The 24,150-nt window shown below is 44.5% G+C and overlaps 1 protein-coding gene and 1 pseudogene across 1 annotated transcript in view; one reads left to right on the top strand and one right to left on the bottom strand.

Moving 5' to 3' along the window:
* PTH2R (parathyroid hormone 2 receptor) overlaps window positions 1–9,352 on the bottom strand; it is a 96,599-nt gene extending 87,247 nt beyond the window's left edge. The window contains exon 1 of the mRNA XM_073304765.1: window positions 8,989–9,352. Coding sequence (XP_073160866.1) covers window positions 8,989–9,060 — 72 coding nt within the window. The 5' untranslated portion in view covers window positions 9,061–9,352. The remainder of the gene's footprint in view (window positions 1–8,988) is intronic.
* On the top strand, window positions 367–1,490 carry LOC140895899 (DNA (cytosine-5)-methyltransferase 3B pseudogene; annotated as a pseudogene).
* Window positions 9,353–24,150: the final 14,798 nt, after the last annotated feature.

Genomic DNA, 24,150 nt, shown 5'->3' on the forward strand with positions numbered 1-24,150 from the left:
GAGAAACATACACACGACTGTCACACCGAAGCACGGCCAGTTATGAAACTCGTTTTCAAAGCCTCTCTGATGCGCAGTGCGCCTTGCTGTGCTCTTCTAATCGCCCTAGCGTCCGGCTGAGCAAAATCGGATGCCAGGTGATTTGCCTCAACCTCCCACCCCGCCATAAACGTCTCCCCCCTTACTCTCACAGATATTACGGAGCACACAGCAAGCAGCAATAACAATGGGAATGTTGGTTGCGCTGAGGTCTGACCAACAGCGCCAGCGATCTTTTAAACGTCCAAAGGCACATTCTGCCACCATTCTGCACTTGCTCAGCCTATCGTTGAACTGCTCCTTACTACTGTCCAGGCTTCATGAGCCATGGGAGCAAGGGGTAGGCTGGGGTCAGTGCGACCATGCGGTGCTGCCAGCTGGGAGAGGAGCCTGAGGCAGAAGCCTCCAGCTCATATGATATTCCAGGCAAGACTGAATCTGCATGAGACAAAACTTAAAGAAGAGAATGACCTGGAGTCTCTGGCTCCCATTCAGTGCTCTAAGAGGAGGATGGCCTGATTGACCTCACTGAGGAGGATTCCAAGGAGTCCTCCCAGAGCAGCAGTACCATGTCTGCCAGCAGCACCCAGGGGGACCACAACGGATCCCCCGAGCTCGTCACTGGGGAGCAGAATTGTAGGGGAAGTGGTGGAATACCAGGATGGGAAAGATTTTGGAATTGGAGAGCTCACGTGGGGGAAGATCAAGAGCTTCTCCTGGTGGCCTGCAATCATCGTCTCCTACAGAGTCACATCCAAACATCAGGCAATCTCCGGAATGCGCTGGGTGCAATGGTTTGGGGACGGGAAGTTCTCCGAGGTTTCAGCAGGCAAGCTGGTGGGTCTGATGGCTTTTAGGCAGCATTTCAACCACTCCACGTTTAATAAGCTGGTCTCCTATCGACGAGTCGCACACTATGCCCTGGAGGTTGCTAGAAGCAGGGCTGGGAAGACGTTCCCAGAACCCCCCGGCCAAGCAGCTAAAGACTAACTTCTGCAACAACAGCAAGGAGCGGGTGGAGGAGGACCAGAGCAGAGAGCAAATGGTTTACGAAGGCACAAACAACAGGAGCCTTGAAGACAGTTGTTTATCGTGCGGGAGAAAAAACCCAGCCACATTCCACCTGCTGTTTGAGGGGGGCCTTTGCCAGACTTGCAGGGATCGATTCCTGGAGCTCTTCTATATGTACGACGAAGACAGGTACCAGTCCTACTGCACTGTCTGCTGCGTAGGCAAAGAGCTGCTGCAGGTGCTTCTATGTCGAATGCCTGGAGGTCCTGATAGGGCAAGGTACCTCAGCCAAGACAAAAGAGCAAGAGCCCTGGAGCTGTTACACGTGTCAACCACAGAAGTGCTATGGGGCGTTACAGCGCCGATTGGACTGGAATGTACGGCTGAAAGACTTCTTCACCAGTGACAAAGGACAGGAATATGATGCACCTAAAATCTAAAAAGGCCCACACATTTCCCAGAGTCACTACCCTTGATAACAGAATGTCAACGATTGCACTGGCTACGTGGATCACAGCAGCCCCCCACAGTAGACTTGCCCACAGCAGCAGTGGTGATGGTGAGCTGAGCGGGCTCCATGCTTGCTGTGCTATGGCGTCTGCACAGGTAACCCAGGAAAAAAAGGCGTGAAATGATTGTCTGCCATTGCTTTCACAGAGGGAGGGGCGACTGATGACATGTACCCAAAACAACCCGCAACAATGTTTTTGCCCCATCAGGCATTGGGAGCTTAACCCAGAATCCAATGGGCAGCAGAGACTGCGGGAACTGTGTGATAGCTACCCACAGTGCACCACTCCGTAAGTCGATGCTAGCCAGGGGACTGAGGATGCACACCGTTGACTTAAAGCGCTTACTGGGGACATACGCAATCGACTGTATAAAATCAATTTCTAAAAATCGACTTCTATAAAATCGACCTAATTTCGTAGTGTAGACATACCCTAAATAAAAACCAAAAGAATTTCTCTACGCTCAAATCAGCTGTGCTGACATTCCCCAGCTGAAGAAGTGACCCTCTCTCATTTATCAATTGTATCAATATAGATAAGGAAACTTAATGCTGGTTTTGCTCAGTGGCAAAACAAATCATATTGATTGTTGGCACAATTTTGCTGGCTTTTGAGTGCAACTTGTATGTCACAGTAGAAGGGGGTCTAAAAGAAACCACTGCCACAACCAATAGCATATCCAGCTTTCAAGAGCCAACTCTTACCTGCCTGATTAAGAGAGCTCCTGCACTAAGTAATACAATGGGAGGAAGTAGATCTGGTCTTATCCCCAAGCAACACATACAGTCCCAATGGATATGCTTCTTTGCTCCTCTCATAAACTGACTGCTTTTCTAGAGTAGATTCTTGGCTCTCCAGCTATTTCATTCCAAGGACCACATCATAAGAGGAAGTGCCTTTTAAGGAACACCTTTCTTCCAGACATCCCAGTTCTCTACTCTTTTGTTCTCAAAATATTTTATTCACCGGGCTCTATAGCCCAATGAGAATTTATACACCACCATTCCAGAAGCAGTATCCTCAACTGGGGGTTCCCAAACGTTCATAGTGGTGACCACATCTTCATAGAAGGATGCACAACCGAGATAGACAGCCTCCACGATCCACTCATGATTGCAACTCATCCCTGTGTCAACTGAAGAACAACATTAGGATAGTATTTTGTACATCGTCAGAATGCTGGTAAAGAAGTCCCACTATAGTCTTTGCCCAGTAAGGATAGATGGAAACAATACAACTGACCAACGATTGGAGACTAAGACATCAGAGGGAAAATGTGCAAGTTATCTTGCTATCTGTGACCGACACAAAGAAAATGGAGTGGATATTTCCTTATCATGAATATGGATAAACGAGAAAGGGAAAGATGAAAGAGCAGACTGACTGACTTAATGCTAAGCAAAGCGGCTACGGAGATAAGGGGTTCTTCAGAACATCAGAGGCAAAATAAATATTAAAGGGAAAGTCATCCTGTTAACAAGCAAGAAGGTGAATTAAACCTGTAATGACTCAATCACAGCCAAGATGCCACTTTCTTTGTTAAACACTCAAGATCAACGGGGGGGAAAATAAACAAGGAGCTTTGGAACCCGACTGCCAGATTGTGGCCTTTCCTGCATTCAGTGCAGGGGATTAAAAGGGCATGAAATACCCCTTATGCCTCTGCACCAGCTATCCACACCCTGGCTGGCTGCACAGAATGGGAGAAGAGCCACTGAGGATCTGGGTCCTAGAGACTCTGTAAAGGTAAAAACACAATATAGCGCTCACAAAGTAAGATGACCTCGTGCAAACAGCTATTCATAGAGATGAAGAGAGAGGAAAAAGGACTATTTGGAAAGTCTGAGTCTTTATATCACACTGCAGGTCTGGACGATATACGGTCTGGGGCGCAAAGAGAATGAGCTAACATGCTAAATCACTGAGAACTGTTTCTGAAGAGTTATGGAGATAGACGATGGTGGGACGGCGGGGGGGGGGAAATCACATAGGTCAACAATATTCAGAATTTAAAAACGACACTCAGAAAAGCTGCTGGCAACTGCTGTTCAGCAAAGGTCATTTCTATGATAACAAAACCATCAACAGTTAGAAACGTGGACTCCTATAAACCATATCAAGCCAAATCACAGGCGCTGACTTTTGTTTTTGCCGGTGGGTGCTTTTGAAGACGTGTGTGTGTTTGGGGGGGTGGGAGGGAGGGCGACTCTGCCAGGTTTTTTTTTTGGGGGGGGACCTATTTGTAGTATATTTATACACTTTTCATATTCTAGTTATGAATATGTGTGTCCATCGTTGGTATCTTATCAATTTAACTATTATTAAAATAGTAATGAACTACACAACTACATCATCATGAATTACAGTAGACTAAAATCCTTGCCCTCGCCTACAAGCTGTCTTCACTAACGTCCCAGTTTAAAGTCATTACATCTCACTGTAGCTTTCTGGATGAAATTATCAGCAACACGGTGGCTCGTGAGGGTGCTGAGCACCCCCAATTTTTTTCAGTGGGTGCTTAAGCCCCGGAGCACCCACAGAGTCAGCGCTTATGGGCCAAGCACACTTGATTGTAGTTCTGTGAGAAAAGGAAAGAGCCAGTTTGAGAGTCCTCCAGTCTGTGAGGAAGGTAGGCATAAAACCTATGCAACACTTCATTACACTTAAGCTCTCAAAAGAGGGTTTAAGTGGATCTTCTCTGGTACACATACGTTCTACCTAACCGTGAACGTCATCTATCTGCAAGCACTCACTCACAAAGTAGTTTCATTGAGATCAGCAGGAGTAACTGCTCAACACTGTGAGTAAAGGACTCACAATCTGGCCCAAAGTTATTGGATGAAAGGAAAATAATTCAGCGGAATTCACACCTTAGTTTCTTGGCTGCTGCAAAGATGGCCTTAACCTGGAGTAAAGACAACAGGAAGAGCCTACAAGCTGCAATTGACCTCTCCTATGTAACTCAACAAATCCACAGAGTAGCGTAGCATCTTTTCAAAGAATAGTGAAACATTTTGGCTTACCAGTGGTGGTGCGACTAGGGATTTTGTATCTGTTTCAGTTATCAGAAGAGAGAGGACTTGCAAATCACACACAGTAATTTCATAACATGTGAAGAGTCTGGCTTCTGGGCCTTCTTTAGACTGGCCTTAGGACCCTGTAGAAGGGTGGTCACCCAGAGCATGCTCCCTTGTGGCTGGGTGGGAAGCAGCTCTTTCCTGTCTGTCAGCAGTCGCTCAGGTCCGACAATGGGCTGCCACCAGACAGATCACGTTTTACTTCCACACCCATTTTGGAGTACTCCAGTCAAGTCCATATAAAACACCACCCAAAGTTCCTGTTGCTTCAGCCCCTTCCTGGAGTTTACTAAGACCCCTGGGTCCTCACCCAGGGTCTTCAAGGTAGACCGTTCAGAGAAATCTCAGGTAAATATTTCTAGTCCCACTCAGCTCCCAGTACGTCACCAACCCCTGCCTCAGGTTCACCACAGCAAGAACCCCTCATTTCCTGCCACCTCAGAACTTCCCTGGTCTTAGCTCCACACTGAGCCTTCTTTCAGGCCCACTGAGGAGAGAATCACCATTTCCTGTAGCCTGTGCCTTTTAACTGTCCATGTCCAGAATTGTCCCCTACCTCTACCAGCCTTCCCTGACTCCGTCAGCTTCCTGGCCACCTTCCCAGGTCCCACACCCAGCTTCCTCAGGGCTTCCTGCTGGGACTGAGCCTAATGTCTGCAGAGTTCTTTCTTGCTCTTATTTCAGAGCAAGGCCTCCTGGGGCTTTCTCAGGGGCTGTGGCCACAGCCTATCCCTGCCTGCAGCTCCTCTCCACAGTCCTCCAAACTCAGTCCACATCCCCCTTAGGCTTTACTGTCACGGTCTCTTGGCTTCACTGCCTCCGGCTTCAGGACAATCTGCCTCTAGCCTCAGGCTTCACTACCCCCAGCCTCAGGACTCTCCGGCTCCAGGCCACCCAGGCGTTCCTCAGCCTTGAGCTCAAGAGAGGAAGCTCCCAGTACCTTTCACTTGGGTCCCTTCCCTGACCTTTCTACTGCCCTCTGCTCTGTCCTTCAGGAAGTCCCAGCTCCTCCCCTGCTGGGTTTGATCACCAATTATACCTGACACCCTTCCACGTGGAATCCAGAGGCCTAATTGGACTCAGGTTCCTCTTGGACTCTGTAATGGGGGTGTATAAACCCCACATAAGTTTACACCTACCTGCAAAGCAGTTTGTGTATATTATAATGGTCTGTGCCTTCTCACGGGCTTTGGAGAGCAACATTCCATAGTGATGTGACATGCTTAGAGAGGTAAAGGCAGCCTCTGTCTAGAGAAAGGCTAGTCCTTTGGTTGGCGCGAGGCTGCAGCTTAGGGCACCTACGCTCAATGCTCAGCACTATCACTGGGACATCCAGCAAGTCACTCCATGTTTTGGGGGCGGGTATTCCACTGGCATACATGGTGGAGATTTACATTAGACGAGGCCCTTTGTTTGAGTCATCCATTTAAATTGTTGCACCTCAAAGCAGGACTCTCTCTTATCCGGGGTAGGTACTACAGTGCCTCGTACGACAGAGTCCCCATGTTAGCCAAGACCCCGAGGCTCTACTGTAATGTTACTGATAATAATAGAATGAAACAAATGGAGACAAAAACATTAGTGGCGGTTTTTCCTTTTAGTTTTAGAGAAAAATAAATAGGGATCTTCTCCTGGATGCTGAAGACCCAGGCCCTGATCCAACAAACACTGATGCACGTGCTTAACTTTATTATTGTAACGCATCCCATTGATTTCAGTGGGATTACTCGCAGTAGTAAAATTAAGCATGTACATCTTTGCAGGATAGGGCCCCAAGACTGGAAGAAAATTAACAATTGCCCAAGGGGCCACTGAGCTTCATGACAAAGTTAGTCGTGAGTTTTCTTCACCACAGTACAAATGAATCACCCCCAGCCTGTGCTTACTGTTTAGAGTGCCTGCTAGCCAAACATGCCTGGTCTTTGAATTCCCTGTCTCTTTCACTTACCAATGCATCCAGGCTATAAGGTAACAAGCTGATCGCTCACTTCATTTTTTTTTTATTTTTTTGATGGAGGGGACTTGACCTAGCACTGCCATTTGAGTCATCTCTCTTGAATTGACCTTTAAAGATTTCTTAAAATCCAGCTAAAAGTATACAATCAATTCAAACAAACAGGTTATGAAAGATACTGTTGAGATACAATTACATCTTGGTTTTAAAATCTAAGGCCCCTTTATTATTAAAACTACTTAAAACAAAAAGGAGTGTTGCATTTGTTATTTGCTATTTATATTTGTAAATATCCTGTCTTGTGTTATTAAGGGTTTCTTAAAGAAAAAAGAAAACATATCCTTTGCCAACACAGGGTTAAAAACTAGAAAACATTTAGACACTATGGTAAATATAGATAATAAAAATATAATAAAATAACACAGGAAATAGTCTTGAGAAAAGAAGACTGACGGTGGGGGGACCTGATAGTCTTCACTGTCCTCTTTATAACAGCCCTTAACATATCTGATCACTTGTTCTCTCTGAAGTAGGACAAGAAGTAACAGGCTCGTACTGCAGCACGGGAGATTTAGGTTAGATATTAGGAAATACTTTCTATCAGGGTAGTTAAACTCTGGAACAGGCTTCCAAGGAAGGCTGTGGAATCTCCATCATTGGAGGTTTTTTAGAACAGGTTGGACAAACACCTGTGAGGGATGGTCTAGGTTTACTTGGTCCTGCCCCAGCACAGCAGGCTGGACTTGATTTCTCAAGGTCCCTTCCAGCCCTACATTTCTATGATTCTATGAAATTCCAGTTTGTGGCTTACTCATGACTGTTACAAATGAGACATGTCTAGTAATGAATTATAGCCAAAGAATGACTCGATCAAGTGCTCTCTCTACCTGACCCTAGATCAGGTCTTGCTAGTACTCACTGTCATAGTCACAAGTAAATCCCAGAACAGAGTTTCTTATCAATTATAAGTAGATTTTAGTTATTCCTTGGTCTTAGTGTATGTATCCATTTACTTTCCTACTATTCTTAAGTATCCAGAACCATAGTACCTGAGTGCCAGGTGACAATATTTAACACTTATATGGTACATTACAGTTTTTGGAAAATGTAAAAACCATTAACTAATCTTCAGTTCTCTTATATCGTTACATAAGTAGTATTCTCAATGGGCAAAAAGCTTTAGTGATTTGCCTAAGACCACAGAGACAATCATTGCAAAGCAAGGATAAGAGCTCAGGTTTGAGAGCTCAGGAATTCCTGGCTCTAAGATCTGTGGTCAGTCTAGTAGACCACACTGCAAAATTTCCCACTGTTAACCGTTTGGTATTATGGATAGCCACCCATTCCAAATTAGAACCTGAAAAAAGCACTGTACATTTTGACTGTCTTTTCGAGTAACATTGAAGGACTGCTGTTTAAATTCAGTGTTTTAAGTATCTTATTCCTCATTCTCCTGTTTCCTTAAGTCCCACTTTTGCGCCTGAATTTATCTCCGTCCAAGGGCATGGAATTGTTCTTTGCATTTACCAATACAATATTATAAAATTAAGTGACATCAAGGATTGTTTAAAAACCTGCAGTTATATCAACACGAATAATGAGGAAACACAGATCTTGGCTGAAAGCATGGAAACAGCCGCCTATGAAATTAAACGCCGGCCCTGTCGCTTATAAACGAGCGCCCTCTACTGTGTTACTGACGGTACCAGCAATAAATGCCATGAATTCACAAACTTTTAGCTAAAACGAATCCAGGCTATTTCATGGATTCTACTTTTCACTCAAAAAAAGGGGAAAATATGTAAAAGATTTCAAGCCGGCCACGGTCCCATGGCCAAGTCCAACCGCAGTACTGTCTGCCGTCCATAGATTAAGAAACTGCAGGGGAAAGTGAATTGAGATGCTAAACTTCCTGTATTTTAGAGTAAAAAGAGCTCTCTCTCCTTCCGATTGGCTAGTTTCTCCAACACCGGGTTTTAAGAGCGAGACAAGCCCACAAAGCACCCGAGATGTACTGGATCGCCACTCGAGACAGCAATTTATTCCGCTTAGACGCATCCCCAGTGTTTGCCCTGGCAAAGTGGCTATCGCGGTCTGAGTGGAACCGGAGAAAAAATATCAAGTTTTTGGCTGAGATCTTCCAAGCCGCCCGCGTCTCGTTAATTTGAGAGGCAATTAAGAGACTTGGAAATCTCAGCCTCAATTGCTCAAGAAACACCTCTCGGTGGGGAACCCAATATCCCCCCCCCCCGCGGGTGCTTTCCTTGGCTTTCCAGGCAGGGCTCAGCACGGAAGTTCACAGCCACGACCTTGCGCCAGGGCTGGCGCTCGGGGGCCCCCGGGCAAGCGAAGAGCCGAAGCGGCCAGCTGGGCGAAGTTGGGCAGAAGTTCTTACCTGTGCCATGGCCAGCAGGCAGCCGCTCACGGCCAGCCAGCCGAACGCGGGGCGCACCCCCTGGGCGGCCATGCCCGGCGCCTCCCGTGCCAGAGGCGAAGAGAGGGGGTCTCTGCTCCGGGCTGGCTCCGGCCGGGGCGCAGCAACGCCGCGGAGCCGGGGGCGGATGCGCTTTCCCGGGCCGCTGCGAAGTCTGCACGGAACTTTATAGCTCGTCTCCGGTGCGGGCTCGGGGGTGGGTCCCAGATCTGGCTTCCCCCGGGAGCCGGGCCGCGCCCGCTTCGCTTCAGTGGCACATGGCTTCGCTCCAGGCACAGAGCGCTCCGGATTGCCCGCGCGGCGTGTCTACACCTGAGCCCCGGGGCGGGGACGCCTCCGAGCAGGTCCTGCCCTGAGTGAGTTCAGTCTAGGCTTGGTTTGCACGGCTGGGGAGGTGCCTGTGGCGGGGGCCGGGGGAGGTGCCTGTGGCGGGGGGGCGGGCAGGTGGAGACAGCCGTAGCCGCTTGCTCAGAGAGGTGGCAAGTCCTTGCAGACAGCTGGGTTCCTGTCCCCGGACAAGGGCTGCGTGGAGCGCCCAGCCACCCCATGCCCAGGGTGTGCAAGGGGCCAAGCCACCAGCAGCACCTCTTGGGATCGCAAATGCCCCCGCCCCTTCCCCCACTGGGTGCTCAGCACCGTGCCCGATTTTAGGCCACTGACCGATTACCTTCCATTTGGATCCCCAAACCATTTCGTTTTTCTCGAAATTCCTTTTTCACGTAGCCAAGCCAAACATTTACCGCAAGGTTCCTGGCTGAGAATGCTAGCATTTCCACCGCCTACCCTGAGTGAGCAGACTGTTCACAGGACAAGCAAGACACTGAATGTGCCCCTGCTATGTCTTATTTCGCCAGCTCCCTGAGAAGAACTAAACATGGACCTTATTTCCAGCACAAACCAGCAAGGCACTCAGCACCGTCCACACCCCTTAAACAAGGATCTAGTAGAAATGTTAAAAACCGCCAAAGAAATCTCACTATTTAAAAAGGCGTTTTTCTTCGCCACATTTCCCACAGTCATATCCTGAACTGCTGTTTCCAAAATCTGGTTTTTCAGAATTAGCCAGGATGCATCACCCGTGCCCTCTCATCACCAGTGAAATGTGGTTCCCGGATACCAATAGGATCAGTGAATTGTGGGAAACTGAGGCAGCTGCTCCTGAAAGACAGAATCAGCTGCCACAAACTAGAAGCAGGTTTCAGAGTAGCAGCTGTGTTGGACTGTATCCGCAAAAAGAAAAGGAGGACTTGTGGCATCTTGGAGACTAACAAATTTATTTGCGCATAGGCTTTCCTGAGCTACAGCTCACTTCATCGGATGCAGAGAGCGATAGATACAAAGCACAATGTAAACCCAAAGAGTCAGTGCAGCCAGCATGAGAAAGGAGCGATTGAGGCAGAAAGATGTTTTCCATTCCAGTGGCTGAAATACAAAGAATTAATCAAATTCTCAGGAATCACACAAGACTTCTTATCAGAATGTGACAAGGAACATTTTCCTGATCCTGCCACAGAGCATGACAATACATTGCAACTTGTCTATCCAATTAGGAATGGACAGTAGTGACAGATAAAGAGATAGCCCTTCAAACACAGTGTATAGCCTCATCTTACCTGCCCCAGAGAGATACCTGAGGGGGGATCTGTCTTTTTCTTACACTTTGGCAACCCTTGTATCATTTCTCAAGCCAATAAAGTCTTACTGAAAGTCTCATTTTTATCATTATTAAAAAATGGCCAGATCCCAATCTGAAATAAATGGTTACAGCCCCCAGAATTTCACATGGAGCTGTGAAGAATTACACTATCTGAGGATCTAAAACGTACAACACTGAACGTCAGTTGAAATGTGTGATTGTTACTGTTACATGGACTTTTGAGCCTAGGCCTGCTTACAATATAATGGTCCTGCAAGGTCTGTACAGCCTTATCAGACTCTATATGAGGCCCCAACCACCACTAGAGGAGGACAGAGTAAACACACTGCGGGTTGCACAAACTCTAATACATCTCAGTTACTTTGTGAACATAGGTTTCAGAGTAACAGCCGTGTTAGTCTGTATTCGCAAAAAGAAAAGGAGTACTTGTGGCACCTTAGAGACTAACCAATTTATTTGAGCATAAGCTTTCGTGAGCTACAGCTCACTTCATCGGATGCATACTGTGGAAAGTGTAGAAGATCTTTTTATACACACAAAGCATGAAAAAATACCTCCTCCCACCCCACTCTCCTGCTGGTAATAGCTTATCTAAAGTGATCACTCTCCTTACAATGTGTATAGTAATCAAGTTGGGCCATTTCCAGCACAAATTCAGGTTTTCTCACCCTCCGCCCCTCCACACACAAACTCACTCTCCTGCTGGTAATAGCCCATCCAAAGTGATCACTCTCTTTACAATGTGTATGATAATGAAGGAGGGCCATTTCCAGCACAAATCCAGGTTTTCTCACCCTCCCACCCCCATACACACACAAACTGGCCCAACTTGATTATCATACACATTGTAAGGAGAGTGATCACTTTAGATAAGCTATTACCAGCAGGAGAGTGGGGTGGGAGGAGGTATTGTTTCATGGTCTCTGTGTATATAATGTCTTCTGCAGTTTCCACAGTATGCATCTGATGAAGTGAGCTGTAGCTCACGACAGCTTATGCTCAAATAAATTGGTTAGTCTCTAAGGTGCCACAAGTACTCCTTTTCTTTTTGTGAACATAGATTCACTTGCTTGTGTGTTTCCAGGACCAAGCCCTACATTAAGACAAGAGCAAGGGAAAGATAATGTAGTGGATGAGAGAGAAGACATGGGGCTATGTGATCACTTTGGAGGCCAAAGCCTGTATCTTGAGACCTGGCCAAACTAGATCATCCCTTTTGGGGAGTAACCGTCATTTGAATAACACAAACATTCAAAGGTCAAACTTCCCCTCCTTGAGAAAGGTGGTAGCAATGAAACAGAAGGAACAACTAATTGGCTGAATGGGGCCCTGTTCTCTGGACCTGTTGGGAACTGGACTGAGTGGGTTTGGAGACTACTACACTCCTTAAATGATGCTTAGTGATATGAGTATATGTTAAGACTTATAGGACCGGTGCTCTTTTAAAAATCATATGCAGAAAGAGAAGGAGGGTGACATGTTGTGTTAGTTGTCTGACGAACTGAAGCATTTGGTGTATATATATATTTCCACTATAATTCAGAAGCTACCACTCAATGTCTTTTTGAAGGGATGGAACAGCCCACCCATACACAGTGAGATCCCTGGGATCTGGGCAATGGGGTAGGCCACACTAGGGACTCTTTTCAGGTCAGAGCCAGGATCTCCTTAATCATGTGAAAAACACAAACAAAGAGGCCCTCCTCAGCTGGTGTTTATCAACATACTTCCATTGAGGTCAATGGTATGATGTCAGTTTATACCTTTTGAGGTTCTGGCCCCTTTTTATGTATCTGGTCAAATATTAATCTTCATTTATACTAACAGGTTTGCCCTGAATTGTACATCAGGTAGAATGCCCACACCATATTATATATATATAAACTTTTAAAATGATGATTTAAAAATATATAAATATATAAATTTAAATCAGCATTTTAAAAGTTTATTTTGGAAAAAAATCAACTCATTATTCATAAAGAAAAACCAGTCTGCACTGGTACATTAAGTCAGAATAATCAGAGGGTTTATAAACTCAAAGTGGCATGTCACACTCAATATGTCAGCATGTCATACCTCACAAAGTCAATCCTTTTTGTAGTTGTATATAGTTAATTAATAGCCACTATATGGTGGGTAGTCTGCAAAAAAAAAAAAAAAGCCGTGTGCATAAAATTAACCAAATCTACTTTATACTTATGCACCACACTTCTAGTGTTGGAATTTTATATTCAGTTGAAATCAGGCTGGCCATTCACTTTTAGCTATAGAACAAAACCAACAATTAGCCCTCCAACAGTATTATAAAACATTTCACAGCACTGAATGCTTCCTGCCTGGTTACAATGAAAGCGCAAAATGATTTGCCAAACATGTTTTTATCTCCAAACATCAGCGTATTCACCCAGTGCGCAGAAAAAAGGTATTTATAATGATCGGCCTAACTGCCTACAGAGGAGAGTCAGACGTCGAGACACCAGCAAAGATCGGCTTGAAAAGCTCTCCCTATCTTTGCAAAGAAAACAAAAAAGAAGGGAAGAAGTTGTGCTGCAATGGACCGTGTCCGAATTAGACTCTTCCTGTGCAATGCAAAATGGCCTGTCTCGCTGAATGTGTTGCTGGATCCCAATGGGCTCTGTGGCAGCAAAGTGCTCCCGGTCAATAGCTCTTTGTTGTGCTGCTTCGGCATGTACCCATTTGGAGGAGGGATGTTTTGCAAGGTCGTATTTACAGTAGTTGCTGGGACCAGTTCAGATTCTCTCACCAGCCCACCGGCCCTTGTGTATGTTGTCAGCAGCCATTTACAGGCTAAGTAATGCAAAATGGGTGACACTTATGAGTCATCAGAATTAAACTTGTCTGAATCAACCCTTCTAAAGGACCCAGGGATGCAAAGCAAGCTACTGAGCACCTTCTCTTGAGCTGAAGACACTGGGACCTGAACATGATCAGCCCCTCACAGGGTTGGCTCTCAAACCTCAGGAGAAGATGACTGCTTGGAAGACGATTCACGTCCAAGACACTGTTTGGAAAACGATCCAAGTCAAAGAACGAGAGACGAGGAGGAATTAAAGAGAAAACACTGACGTTCATTAAAAACCTGCTGGTGCCGCTTTTCCAGTAACAGTCAGTTGTTTAGGCTGTTGTTTAGGCTGGTGCCGCTTTTCCAGGAACAGTCGGTTGTTTAGGCTATTGTTTAGTCTGGCAAATCTGTCAGTTTCGACAGTGCCTCCTGACTTCCTCTGCTGTTGCTCAATTCTAATGTTGCGCTTTCTCAGACTATGTGACTTGTGCCGCATAAGACGTAGAAGCACACATATGAGACAAAGGCACAAACTGGCAGTAATATACGCCACTAAACTGGCTAGTGCATATATGTACTACTTCCCTCTGCTGGAAGGAATCAATGAATGCATGGGCCATATGTCTCGGCTTAAAGACTAAAGTAGCTCTAATTGTTCTGTGGCAAGAGGATCTGAATTTTCCCTACTGTTGCAGTGAAATTCCCAGTGCCATTGTATGAAGCTGAGTGACAGCCATGACAGGGCTAGGTGGTCATGGATTTGTTAAAATAAAGTCAAGCACCCAATCAATGTGAGAAAATGGAACCTTCTTGTACAGCACATCTGTTCTTTTGGTATAGATTCTAATCACTTACACCAGGGTATAACTGGAGTAAATCCATTCGTTTCAATAGATTTACATTAGCGTAAATGAGACCCGAAGATGGCTGTTTGTGTCTTCAGAGCACATTGGTTTACCTTGGTGAGAAATAATTTTGTACTGTTGTTAGCTGGGCAAGCTGGCTGGGCGTGGTTCAGTGATCACTCAGAGACCAGGAGCTTGACAGAGATCTGCTTCATTTGGTGTCTCAGTTCCAATTGTCTCTGTATTGCATAATGTGAGCCTCTTAAAAGTACAGCTCCCAACAGTGGGTTCCAGTATTTCAGCACCATCAGCATCAGCTAAATTCTAACTGTATCATCTTTAAAACTGGTGATGATGGCAGAAAGAACACAGTTTTATTTTCCAAGCTCACAGTGAGCTCCCAGGGCTGGCAATTAGAAAAATAATCTTTTGATTTATATCAAGTATTTCAAACTCCAAGGCTGGATCCATTTTAGTTGATAGCATGAGATTAGATATGCTGTGTCAGCCACAGGTAGGAGAGATAATTCACACACAGGAAAACAAGAAAGGGTACAACAGGAGTTGAGGAGTGGGAACACGGGTGTTGTCCCTTGTACACATATGGCGACAGATCCTCAGCTGGTGTAAATCAGGAAAGCGTAATTAAAGCCAGTGCAGCTATTGCCAATTTACACCAGTTGAGGATCTGAGCTACTTATTTTGCCCTTTGAGAACATAAGAACATAAGAATGGCCATACTGGGTCAGACCAAAGGTCCATCCAGCCCACTATCCTGCCTGCCGACAGTGGCCAATGCCAGGTGCCCCAGAGGGAATGAACCTAACAGGTAATGAGCAAGTGATCTCTCTCCTGCCATCCATCTCCACCCTCTGACAAAAAGAGTTCTGGGGACACTATTCCTTACCCATCCTGGCTCATAGCCATTAATGGACTTAACCACCATGAATTTATCTAGTTCTCTTTTAAATCCTGTTATAGTCCTAGCCTTCACAACCTCCTCAGGCAAGGAGTTCCACAGGTTGACTGTGCGCTGTGTGAAGAAGAACTTCCTTTTATTGTTTTAAACCTGCTGCCCATTAATTTCATTTGGTAGCCCCTAGTTCTTATATTATGTGAACAAGTAAATAACTTTTCCTTATTCACTTTCTCCACACCACTCATGATTTTGTAGACCTCTATCATATCCCCCCTTAGTCTCCTCTTTTCCAAGCTGAAAAGTCCTAGTCTCTTTAATCTCTCCTCATATGGGACCTGTTCCAAACCCCTAAATCATTTTAATTGCCCTTCTCTGAACCTTTTCTAATGCCAGTATATCTTTTTTGAGATGAGGGGACCACATCTGTACACAGTATTTAAGATGTGGGCGTACCATGGATTTATATAAGGACAATAAGATATTCTCCGTCTTATTCTCTATCCCTTTTTTAATGATTCCTAATATCCCGTTTGCTTTTTTGACTGCCGCTGCACACTGCGTGGACATCTTCAGAGAACTATCCACGATGACTCCAAGATCTTTCTCCTGATTACTTGTAGCTAAATTAGCCCCCATCATATTGTGTGTAGAGTTGGGGTTATTTTTCCCAATGTGCATTACTGTACATTTATCCACATTAACTTTCATTTGCCATTTTGTTGCCCAATCACTTAGTTTTGTGAGATCTTTTTGAAGTTCTTCACAATCTGCTTTGGTCTTAAGCATAGAGCAGTCTACAATCACAGAACCATAAGTATGAATCATTATTCCAGGCCTCACTGGGCATTTAAGAAGGTTTCCAAAAGAACCATGCCCCTTTCATTTTTGAATGAGGGAGCCAAACAATGAAAGAGGGAGAGTGGCAAGGAAGACAAGCCAGCATCTTCTCTCCCGAACCAAGAACTCATGAAACCACCAAAAAAATGCTGAGAATAAATATGAAATTTAAGTGCACTCTCTGTGGATCTTGTAAGAAGCCTGTTGGTTCATAGGAGCGTGATGCTGGCAAACCAGGTGCCAGCTGTTGCCAAGGCTTTAGGACTCAGCTGAGAACTCACTGCGGGAAACCAGTCTGTGTCACCTTTGTCTGAGCATGGTTAAGATGGTATTGAACTTATAACAATGTGTTTGGACGTATGACATGCTTGTAGGTTGCTGCATGCATTAATCTCACTTATATCTTTATCCCAGGCTATAATGTAATATGTAAGTTTTTGCTGTATAACTGTACAAAATGTTTGCCCTGAAACCGTCAGCCTGTCAGAACGGATCGTCTCTTTCCCATCAGGAAGGACTTCCAAAACTAAATGGGCCATTGTGGGACATCATGGTACAAAGACTTTGCCAATTGCCCCTGCACAGGCTACGTGCCAAAGGGTTGGTCCCAGAAGCTTGAATTCTGGAAGAAGGAAATAAAGATAGTGAACATGAATATTTCTCATCTTTTTTACTGTTTGGACTCTGACAGGACTGGAGCTATGAAACAAAAGCAGAGATCCCCAGGGTAAGCCCTACAAGACATTCAGTGCTGACAGATTACTACAACTATGTCACCTCTTGGATCCATAACTTATTGGCGTATATATGCTTGCCTGCTTTAACCAGTAAATAACTCTCTCATTTCTTTTTCCTAGTTAACAAATCCTTAGTTAGTTTATTACAGGATTGGCTACGCGCGTTGTCTTTGGTGAATGATCTATAAACTGACCTGGGGTAAGTGACTGGTCTCTTGGGACAGGAAGCAACCTGAATCTTTTGTGATCTTTGGTGTATGGCAAGCAACTATCACTAAGTCCAGCTTGCCTGGCTGGCAAGATAGAGTGGAATGCCCAAGGGGACTGTCTGTGTCTCCACGGTAAGGCTGGTGTGGTGCTTCAGGAGTTCACATTTGTTCCCGGGTTGGTGAAATCTAATTATAGAACCCACCACCAGTTTGGGGTGTCTGCCCTACTTCTTGACAGTCTGTCCTGAGGTCTGGCCCTCCCGGTCGTGACCCACCTCAGGGGGCGTGTGATAGTGAGCACTTAGTCACAGCAACATTACCAATAAGTCCCTGCGTGTGCTAGACAATGGCAATGCAGCTGGAGCAATCTGCCTGGAGAGACTGAGGGAAAACCTATTGCAAAGTAAAATGTGAACTAAATGGCAACCAAGGTCGCAGCAGGGAAGCTGTTAGATCTGTCAGACCCTGCAGTAGGACACTCAGGGGGCAAACTTAGGCTAAGATTTATGACGTGCTATTTTTGAGGTACCAATAAAGCCAAACCCTAGGGAGCAGGTTGGTTTGGACACTAATTTAGAGCCACTAACACAGACTCAGTTCGCTCAAAGCTGTCCCACCTGAGGCCACATTTTCTGATCTTTAGAACACCCTAAAATGCTGATCTGGTTTTGGTTGTGGGGACTGTGGTGTGAGTGGATGACGGGATAAGATTTTGCTGTGTGGTTTATATTTTCTCTCTTCTATATAGGTTCGTATATTGTCCTCGTCCCTGTAGTAGCTGAGCGTCTTGCAGTGGTGCATTAAGTGACGTGGCTCTCATCTATCCCGTCATTTGTTCTCTCTCATCTTCCACCCAAGAGGAGAATGGTGTGTGTAGTGGATTGTGTTGTTTTGGTTGTGTGGGCTTTGTTAAATGCACACACTGCTGTGTGTGTTTTCTGATAGAGAAGACAGGCTGAAGAAGTGCACCTTGTATTTAGGGCATGTCCATTGTGCCATCACAAGGCGTGGTTGCGGCTTGTGGAAACATACCCGAACTGGCTTTCACCTCGCTCTCTTAGGTACCAGAGCAGGGGAGCTGCAGCTGTCTGAGTCTCAGTGCAAGCGAGCCCCATGGATAATTACCCAATGTTCTGAGGAGGCTTATTCAGCTCCCTCTGAAGCACACGCAGCTGCAACTTTTTGCTCTGCTACTCGAGCTAGCTAGATTAAAGCTCACAGGGGTAGGTCTACAGAAGCTGCAGTCACACTTCATTATGGCAGTATGGACAGGGGCAGGAATAAAAATGTGACTGCTCCCCCCCCCCCCCCAGCCCCGGGCTGGAGGACTTCTGTGCTTCTGCCAATTATTGGGGGTGCTGTGCCCCTGCTTGTCCCCCTTTGTGCATGCCCGTGAGTACAGACATACCCTTAGAGCAGAAAAGGTGGTGAGGTTTGTGATGGTCCTTACATCCTGGGGACATTTGTTCCATAGACTCAGACCAGCCCACAAGAAAGCTCTGTCTCCTGCCCAGGTGAGCTTTATCCTTATTATAGAGAGTTCCACTGTGCCAGAGAAACGGAGTTATCAACCATAGTCTTCATCCCAGAGCTTTAGGTCATCTTTTAGGTTTCCTGGGCCCAGGCCCTTGAGCACATTAAAAATAAGGACAGAGACCTTGAACTTTACTCAATGGTCTATGGGAAGCCAGCCTACAGAACACCGAGGATAGGATAGTCTCAGCATGAGAGATGGTTGGTTTGAGCAGGTCATTTGAGTGTTGGATATTTATCCTGTATGTGGGTATTTCAAACATTAATAAAAAGCAGCTGGAGCTGTGGGTTTCTGTGTTTTAAGGAACTCTCAGGAAATTAAATGAGGGAGACTGATATAACAGATTTCAGAGTAGCAGCTGTGTTAGTCTGTATTTGCAAAAAGAAAAGGAGTATTCATTCTCTTGAACCCTGAAACAACATTGTTTTACATTTGAGTTAAACACAGCACTCAATTATCCCCTGACGAGAAGAATCACCATTATTAACCTCCCTAGGATTTGGTTCTGCAGTCTTCAGTTTGGCAAAACGCCCACTAAATTAACACGGAGCAGAATGGAAATTTGCACAGAACTTCCAGCAGACTGTGTTAGGCATGAAGGGCCAGCATAGGGCAACAGACAAAACAGATTCCCCTCAACATCTCCTGCTCCTTTGCAGTGCTGATTCATAACACTAGCAGAAAAACAAGCCTGGAATATGTTGTCCTGTTACACAGTTTATCCAGAAAAGCTTATTTAAAAAAAACCACCATAAATATAATTCTTCTTTTTTCTTAGTTTCACAGGCAGCTGACTTCAATTGCCATCAGCTACAGAATTTGCTTATTAGGATTTTTTTAGTGCAGGTCCTACCTGCAATGTAAGATCCACTTGTGCCTACAAGAGCAACATTCTTAATTTACATAGCTCAAAATCAATCTACATAAAAGTATGTCAGATGTCACTTGTCCAAAGGCCTGCTGCTCGTGATTTTATTTACCGTGTAGACACGTGCTCATGTTAGAAAGCATTGTTTTAGAGTTTACCTGAAAATTGTTATTTACGCAAAATAAAACTCTTTCTCCAGTTACTTAGTCTTAGTAACATTTCCTCCCTGTTTTCACATCTACAACATGCATCTATGCATACCTCTAAAGAGCTAAATTTGTCATAACCGCCCAGGCACTAGACCCAACTGGGTTTTGACTTTCAAATTGTTGCAATTACGTCAACATTGGAAGAGCAAAAAGGTACTATTTCAGGGGGATAGTAGTATTTAAATCAAAATTGCATTCCCAAAACCTGATACTGGAACACATCTAAACCTTTTATTGGGATTCATTAGAAAATGGCTGATCTTAATAACCAAATAAAATAGAAAGGATCCAATAGAAAAGCAAGAAGGGTCAGAATCTGGGGGGAGCATGGGCTGTTATAGCAGAAATAAGGGAGAGAGAAGACAGAACCAGGGGCCAAAATCAAATCAGTATCTTAGATATCTGTATACTAATGTGAGAAGTATAGGGAATAAGCAGAAAGAACTCAAACTGCTAGTAAATAAACACAACTATGATGTAGCTGGCATCATGGAGACTTGGTGGGATAATACGCGTGACTGGAATATTGGTATAGAAGGATACAGCTTGCTCACAAAGGACAGGAAGGGAAAAAAGGGAGGAGGTGTTGCCTTACATTTTAAAAATGGATACACTTGGACTGAGGTTGAGATAGCAATAAGAGACAGACTCATTGAAAGTCTCTGGGTAAGGATAAAAGGGGTAAAAAAAAGTGTGTGGGGGGGTGATGTCCTGGTAGGGGTCTACTACAGACCACCTAACCAGGAAGAAGAGGTGGATGAAGCTTTTTTTAAACAACTAATAAAATCATCCAAAGCCCAGGACTTGGTGGTGATGGGGGACTTCAACTACCCAGACATCTGCTGGGAAAATAACACAGCAGGGTACAGATTATCCAACAAGTTCTTGGAATGTATTGGAGACAAATTTTTTATTTCAGAAGATGAAGAAAGCGACGAGGTGGGAGGCTGTTCTAGATCTGATTTTGACAAATGGGGAGGAATTGGCTGAGAATTTGAAAGTGGAAGGCAACGTGGGTGAAAGTGATCATGAAATGGTAGAGTTCATGATTCTAAGGAATGGTAGGAGGGAGAACAGCACAATAAAGACAACGGATTTCAAGAAGGCAGACTTTAGCAAACTCAGGGAGTTGGTAGGTAAAATCTCATGGGAAGCAAGTCTAAGGAGGAAAACAATTGAAGACAGCTGGCGGTTTTTCAAAGAGACATTATTACGGGCACAAGAGCAAACTATCCCACTGCCTAGGAAAGATAGGAAGTCTGGCAAGAGACCACCTGACTTAATCAGGAGATCTTCAATGATCTAAAACTCAAAAAAGAGTCCAACAATAAGTGGAAACTCAGTCAAATTACAAAGGATGAATATAAACAAATAACACAAGTATGTAGGGACAAAATTAGAAAAGCCAAGGCACAAAATGAGATCAAACTAGCTAGGGACATAAAAGGAAACAAGAAAACACTGTACAAATACATTAGAAGCAAGAGGAAGACAAGGACAGAGTAGGCCTGTTACTCAATGAGGGGGGAAAGACAATAACAGAAAATGTGGAAATGGCAGAGGTGCTTAATGACTTCTTTGTTTCAGTTTCCACCAAGAAGGTTGGTGGCAATTGGACATCTAACATAGTGAATACCAGTGAAAATGAGGTAGGATCAGAGTCCAAAATAGAGAACGAACATGTCAAAGATTACTTAGACGAGTTAGATGTCTTCAAATCACCAGGGCCTGATGAAATGCATCCTAGAATACTCAAGGAGCTGACAGAGGAGATATCTGAGCTATAAGCAATTAACTTTGAAAAGTCATGGAAGACGGGAGACATTCCAGAAGACTGGAAATGGGCAAATATCGTGCCCCTCTATAAAAAAGGAAATCAGGACAACCTGGGGAATTACAGACCAGTCAGCTTATCTTCCATACCTGGAAAGATAATGGAACAAATAATTAAGCACTCAAATTGTGAACACCTAGAAGATAATAAGGTGATAAATAACAGTCAGCATGGATTTGTCAAGAACAAATCATGTCAAACCAACCTGATAGCTTTCTTTGACAGGGTATCAAGCCTTGTGGATAGAGGGGAAGCAGTAGATGTGGTATATCTTGACTTTAGTAAGGCTTTTGAAACTGTCTCGCATGACCTTCTCATAAACAAACTAGGGAAATACAACCTAGATGAAGCTAGTACAAGATGGGTGCATAACTGATTGGAAAATCGATCTCAGAGAGTAATCAGTGATTCACAGTCATGCTGGAAGGCATAACGAGTGGGGTCCTGCAGAGATCAGTTCTGAGTCTGCTTCTAAATACCTTCATTAATGATTTAGATAATGGCATAGACAGTACACTTATAAAGTTTGCGGACAATACCAAGTTTGGAGGGGTTGCAAGTGCTTTGGAGGATAGGATTAAAATTCAAAATGAGCTTGACAAACTGGAGAAATGGTCTGAAGTAAATAGGATGAAATTCAATATGGACAAATGCAAAGTACTCCACTTAGGAAGAAACAATCAGATGCACACATACAAAATGGGAAATGACTGCCTAGGAAGAAGTACTGTGGAAAGGGATCTGGGGGTCATAGTGGATCACAAGCTAAATATGAGTCAACAGTGTAACACTGTTGCAAAAAAAGCAAACATTATTCTGGGATGTATTAGCAGGAGTATTGTAAGTAAGACATGAGAAGTAATTCTTCCACTTTACTCCGTGCTGATTAGGCCTCAACTGGAATATTGTGTCCAGTTCTGGGCGCCACATTTCAGGAAAGAAGTGGACAAATTGGAGAAAGTCCAGAGAAGAGCAACAAAAATTATTAAAGGTCTAGAAAACACGATCCATGAGGGAAGATTGAAAAAATTGGATTTGTTTATTTTGGAGAAGAGAAGACCAAGAGCAGACATGGTAACTGTTTTCAAGTACATAAAAGGTTGTTACAAGGAGGAGGGAGAAAAATTGTTCTTAACTTCTGAGGATAGACAAGAAGCAATGGACTTAAATTGCAGCAAGGGCAGTTTAGGTTGGACATTAGGAAAAACTTCCTAACTGTCAGGGTGGTTAAACACTGGAATAAATTGCCTAGGGAGATTGTGGAATCTCCATCATTGGGGATTTTTAAGAGCAGGTTAGACAAACACCTGTCAGGGATGGTCTAGATATTACTTAGTCTTGCCTTGAGTGCAGGGGACTGGACTAGATGACCTCTCAAGGTCCCTTCCAGTTCTATGATTCTAAGAATAAGAAAGCTGCAGTGACTAGAGGAAGAAAGAAGATAACCTTGAGGATAATGACAATAGGATGTCAGATTGACAGCATCAGATCAGGCGTAATATCCAGACCTCTGAATTCAGGGGGAAGCCTAGTGTCCATCACAATAAAAGTTTCAAGGATTGATCTAAAGTTAATTGAAGTCCATGTAAGTCTTTTAATTGATTTCAATAGGCTTTGGATCAGGCCCTGAGTGAACAGACATGAATATGTGAGCCAGCACTCACACAGTTCCTTTGTGCTTCAAGCCTGCATTTCTACCATTGGCTTTTGTCTGTGTTTTTCCAGCAGTGAGTGATAGCAGGACCATAAAAGCTTTGTTGTAGAGATTTTGGGGCTCATTGGCCTCAATTCAAAGACCAGAAAAGTCAATGGAAATCATTCCAGTAACTTTAATGAGCATTGGATTGGGCACATTCTGAGTGAGTTTCAAATTTCCTAAACTCTCTGAATCCCCTTTTCCAGCCATGTTCAGCTGGAAACAAAGATGGCAGAACATCTTTTCCTTTCTCTTTCTAAGCAGTGAGAGACTTGAACTCATGCTCGCAAGCTTTTGAACAGCTGCGAAGCATATCCTGCGGCCTGATTGTTTGACACTGGATGTAAATCAGAAGTAACTTCATGGTAATCAACAGTTAGAGCTATAACATTCCATTCAATCTCATATTTATTCACACATTCGTTCATACAAACACACACAGGTTCTGCAAGGTAGTTATCATAATTACCAGGCTTAGAGTTGCTCATGCCAAGCCACTGGCCAGGTGGCCTGGACATGAGGAGGGAGCAGGGCCTTGTCAGATGCTCATCTGATGTTCCTGGAAGTTGGTTTGCAGAATCAGACCCCAAAGTTCTCACTTTCTAGAGTCCATTTTTATAGGAATTTCTTCCTAGGCCAGTCTATGGGAATTGCTTTCATCATGCTGTTGCTGGATCAATCAGCAGATGGCACATTTCTGATGGCTCTGTGCTGCCAGATGTTATCTTGTTCTTTGGTTCTCCCATTCTTGAGGCTGTTGGGTGGATTCCAGTCTGCCCTCCGGGGGTCCTCTGGTTATTTCCACTTGACGCCTTCTTCAGCCGATAGACACTGGATTCTTAGGCTGGCACCTTCCTGATCATTCAGTTATTATTCACACCAAGCATCCATCCACATACATCCTCTATCTCTATTTTAATCACAATTGTTAATACAACAAAAGGGCGGGGAGTCTCTGGGTGCTGTTTCTGTTGT

This window comes from Lepidochelys kempii, chromosome 11 (genome assembly GCF_965140265.1).
Source record: "Lepidochelys kempii isolate rLepKem1 chromosome 11, rLepKem1.hap2, whole genome shotgun sequence".
In the NCBI taxonomy this organism is placed as follows: domain Eukaryota; kingdom Metazoa; phylum Chordata; order Testudines; family Cheloniidae; genus Lepidochelys; species Lepidochelys kempii.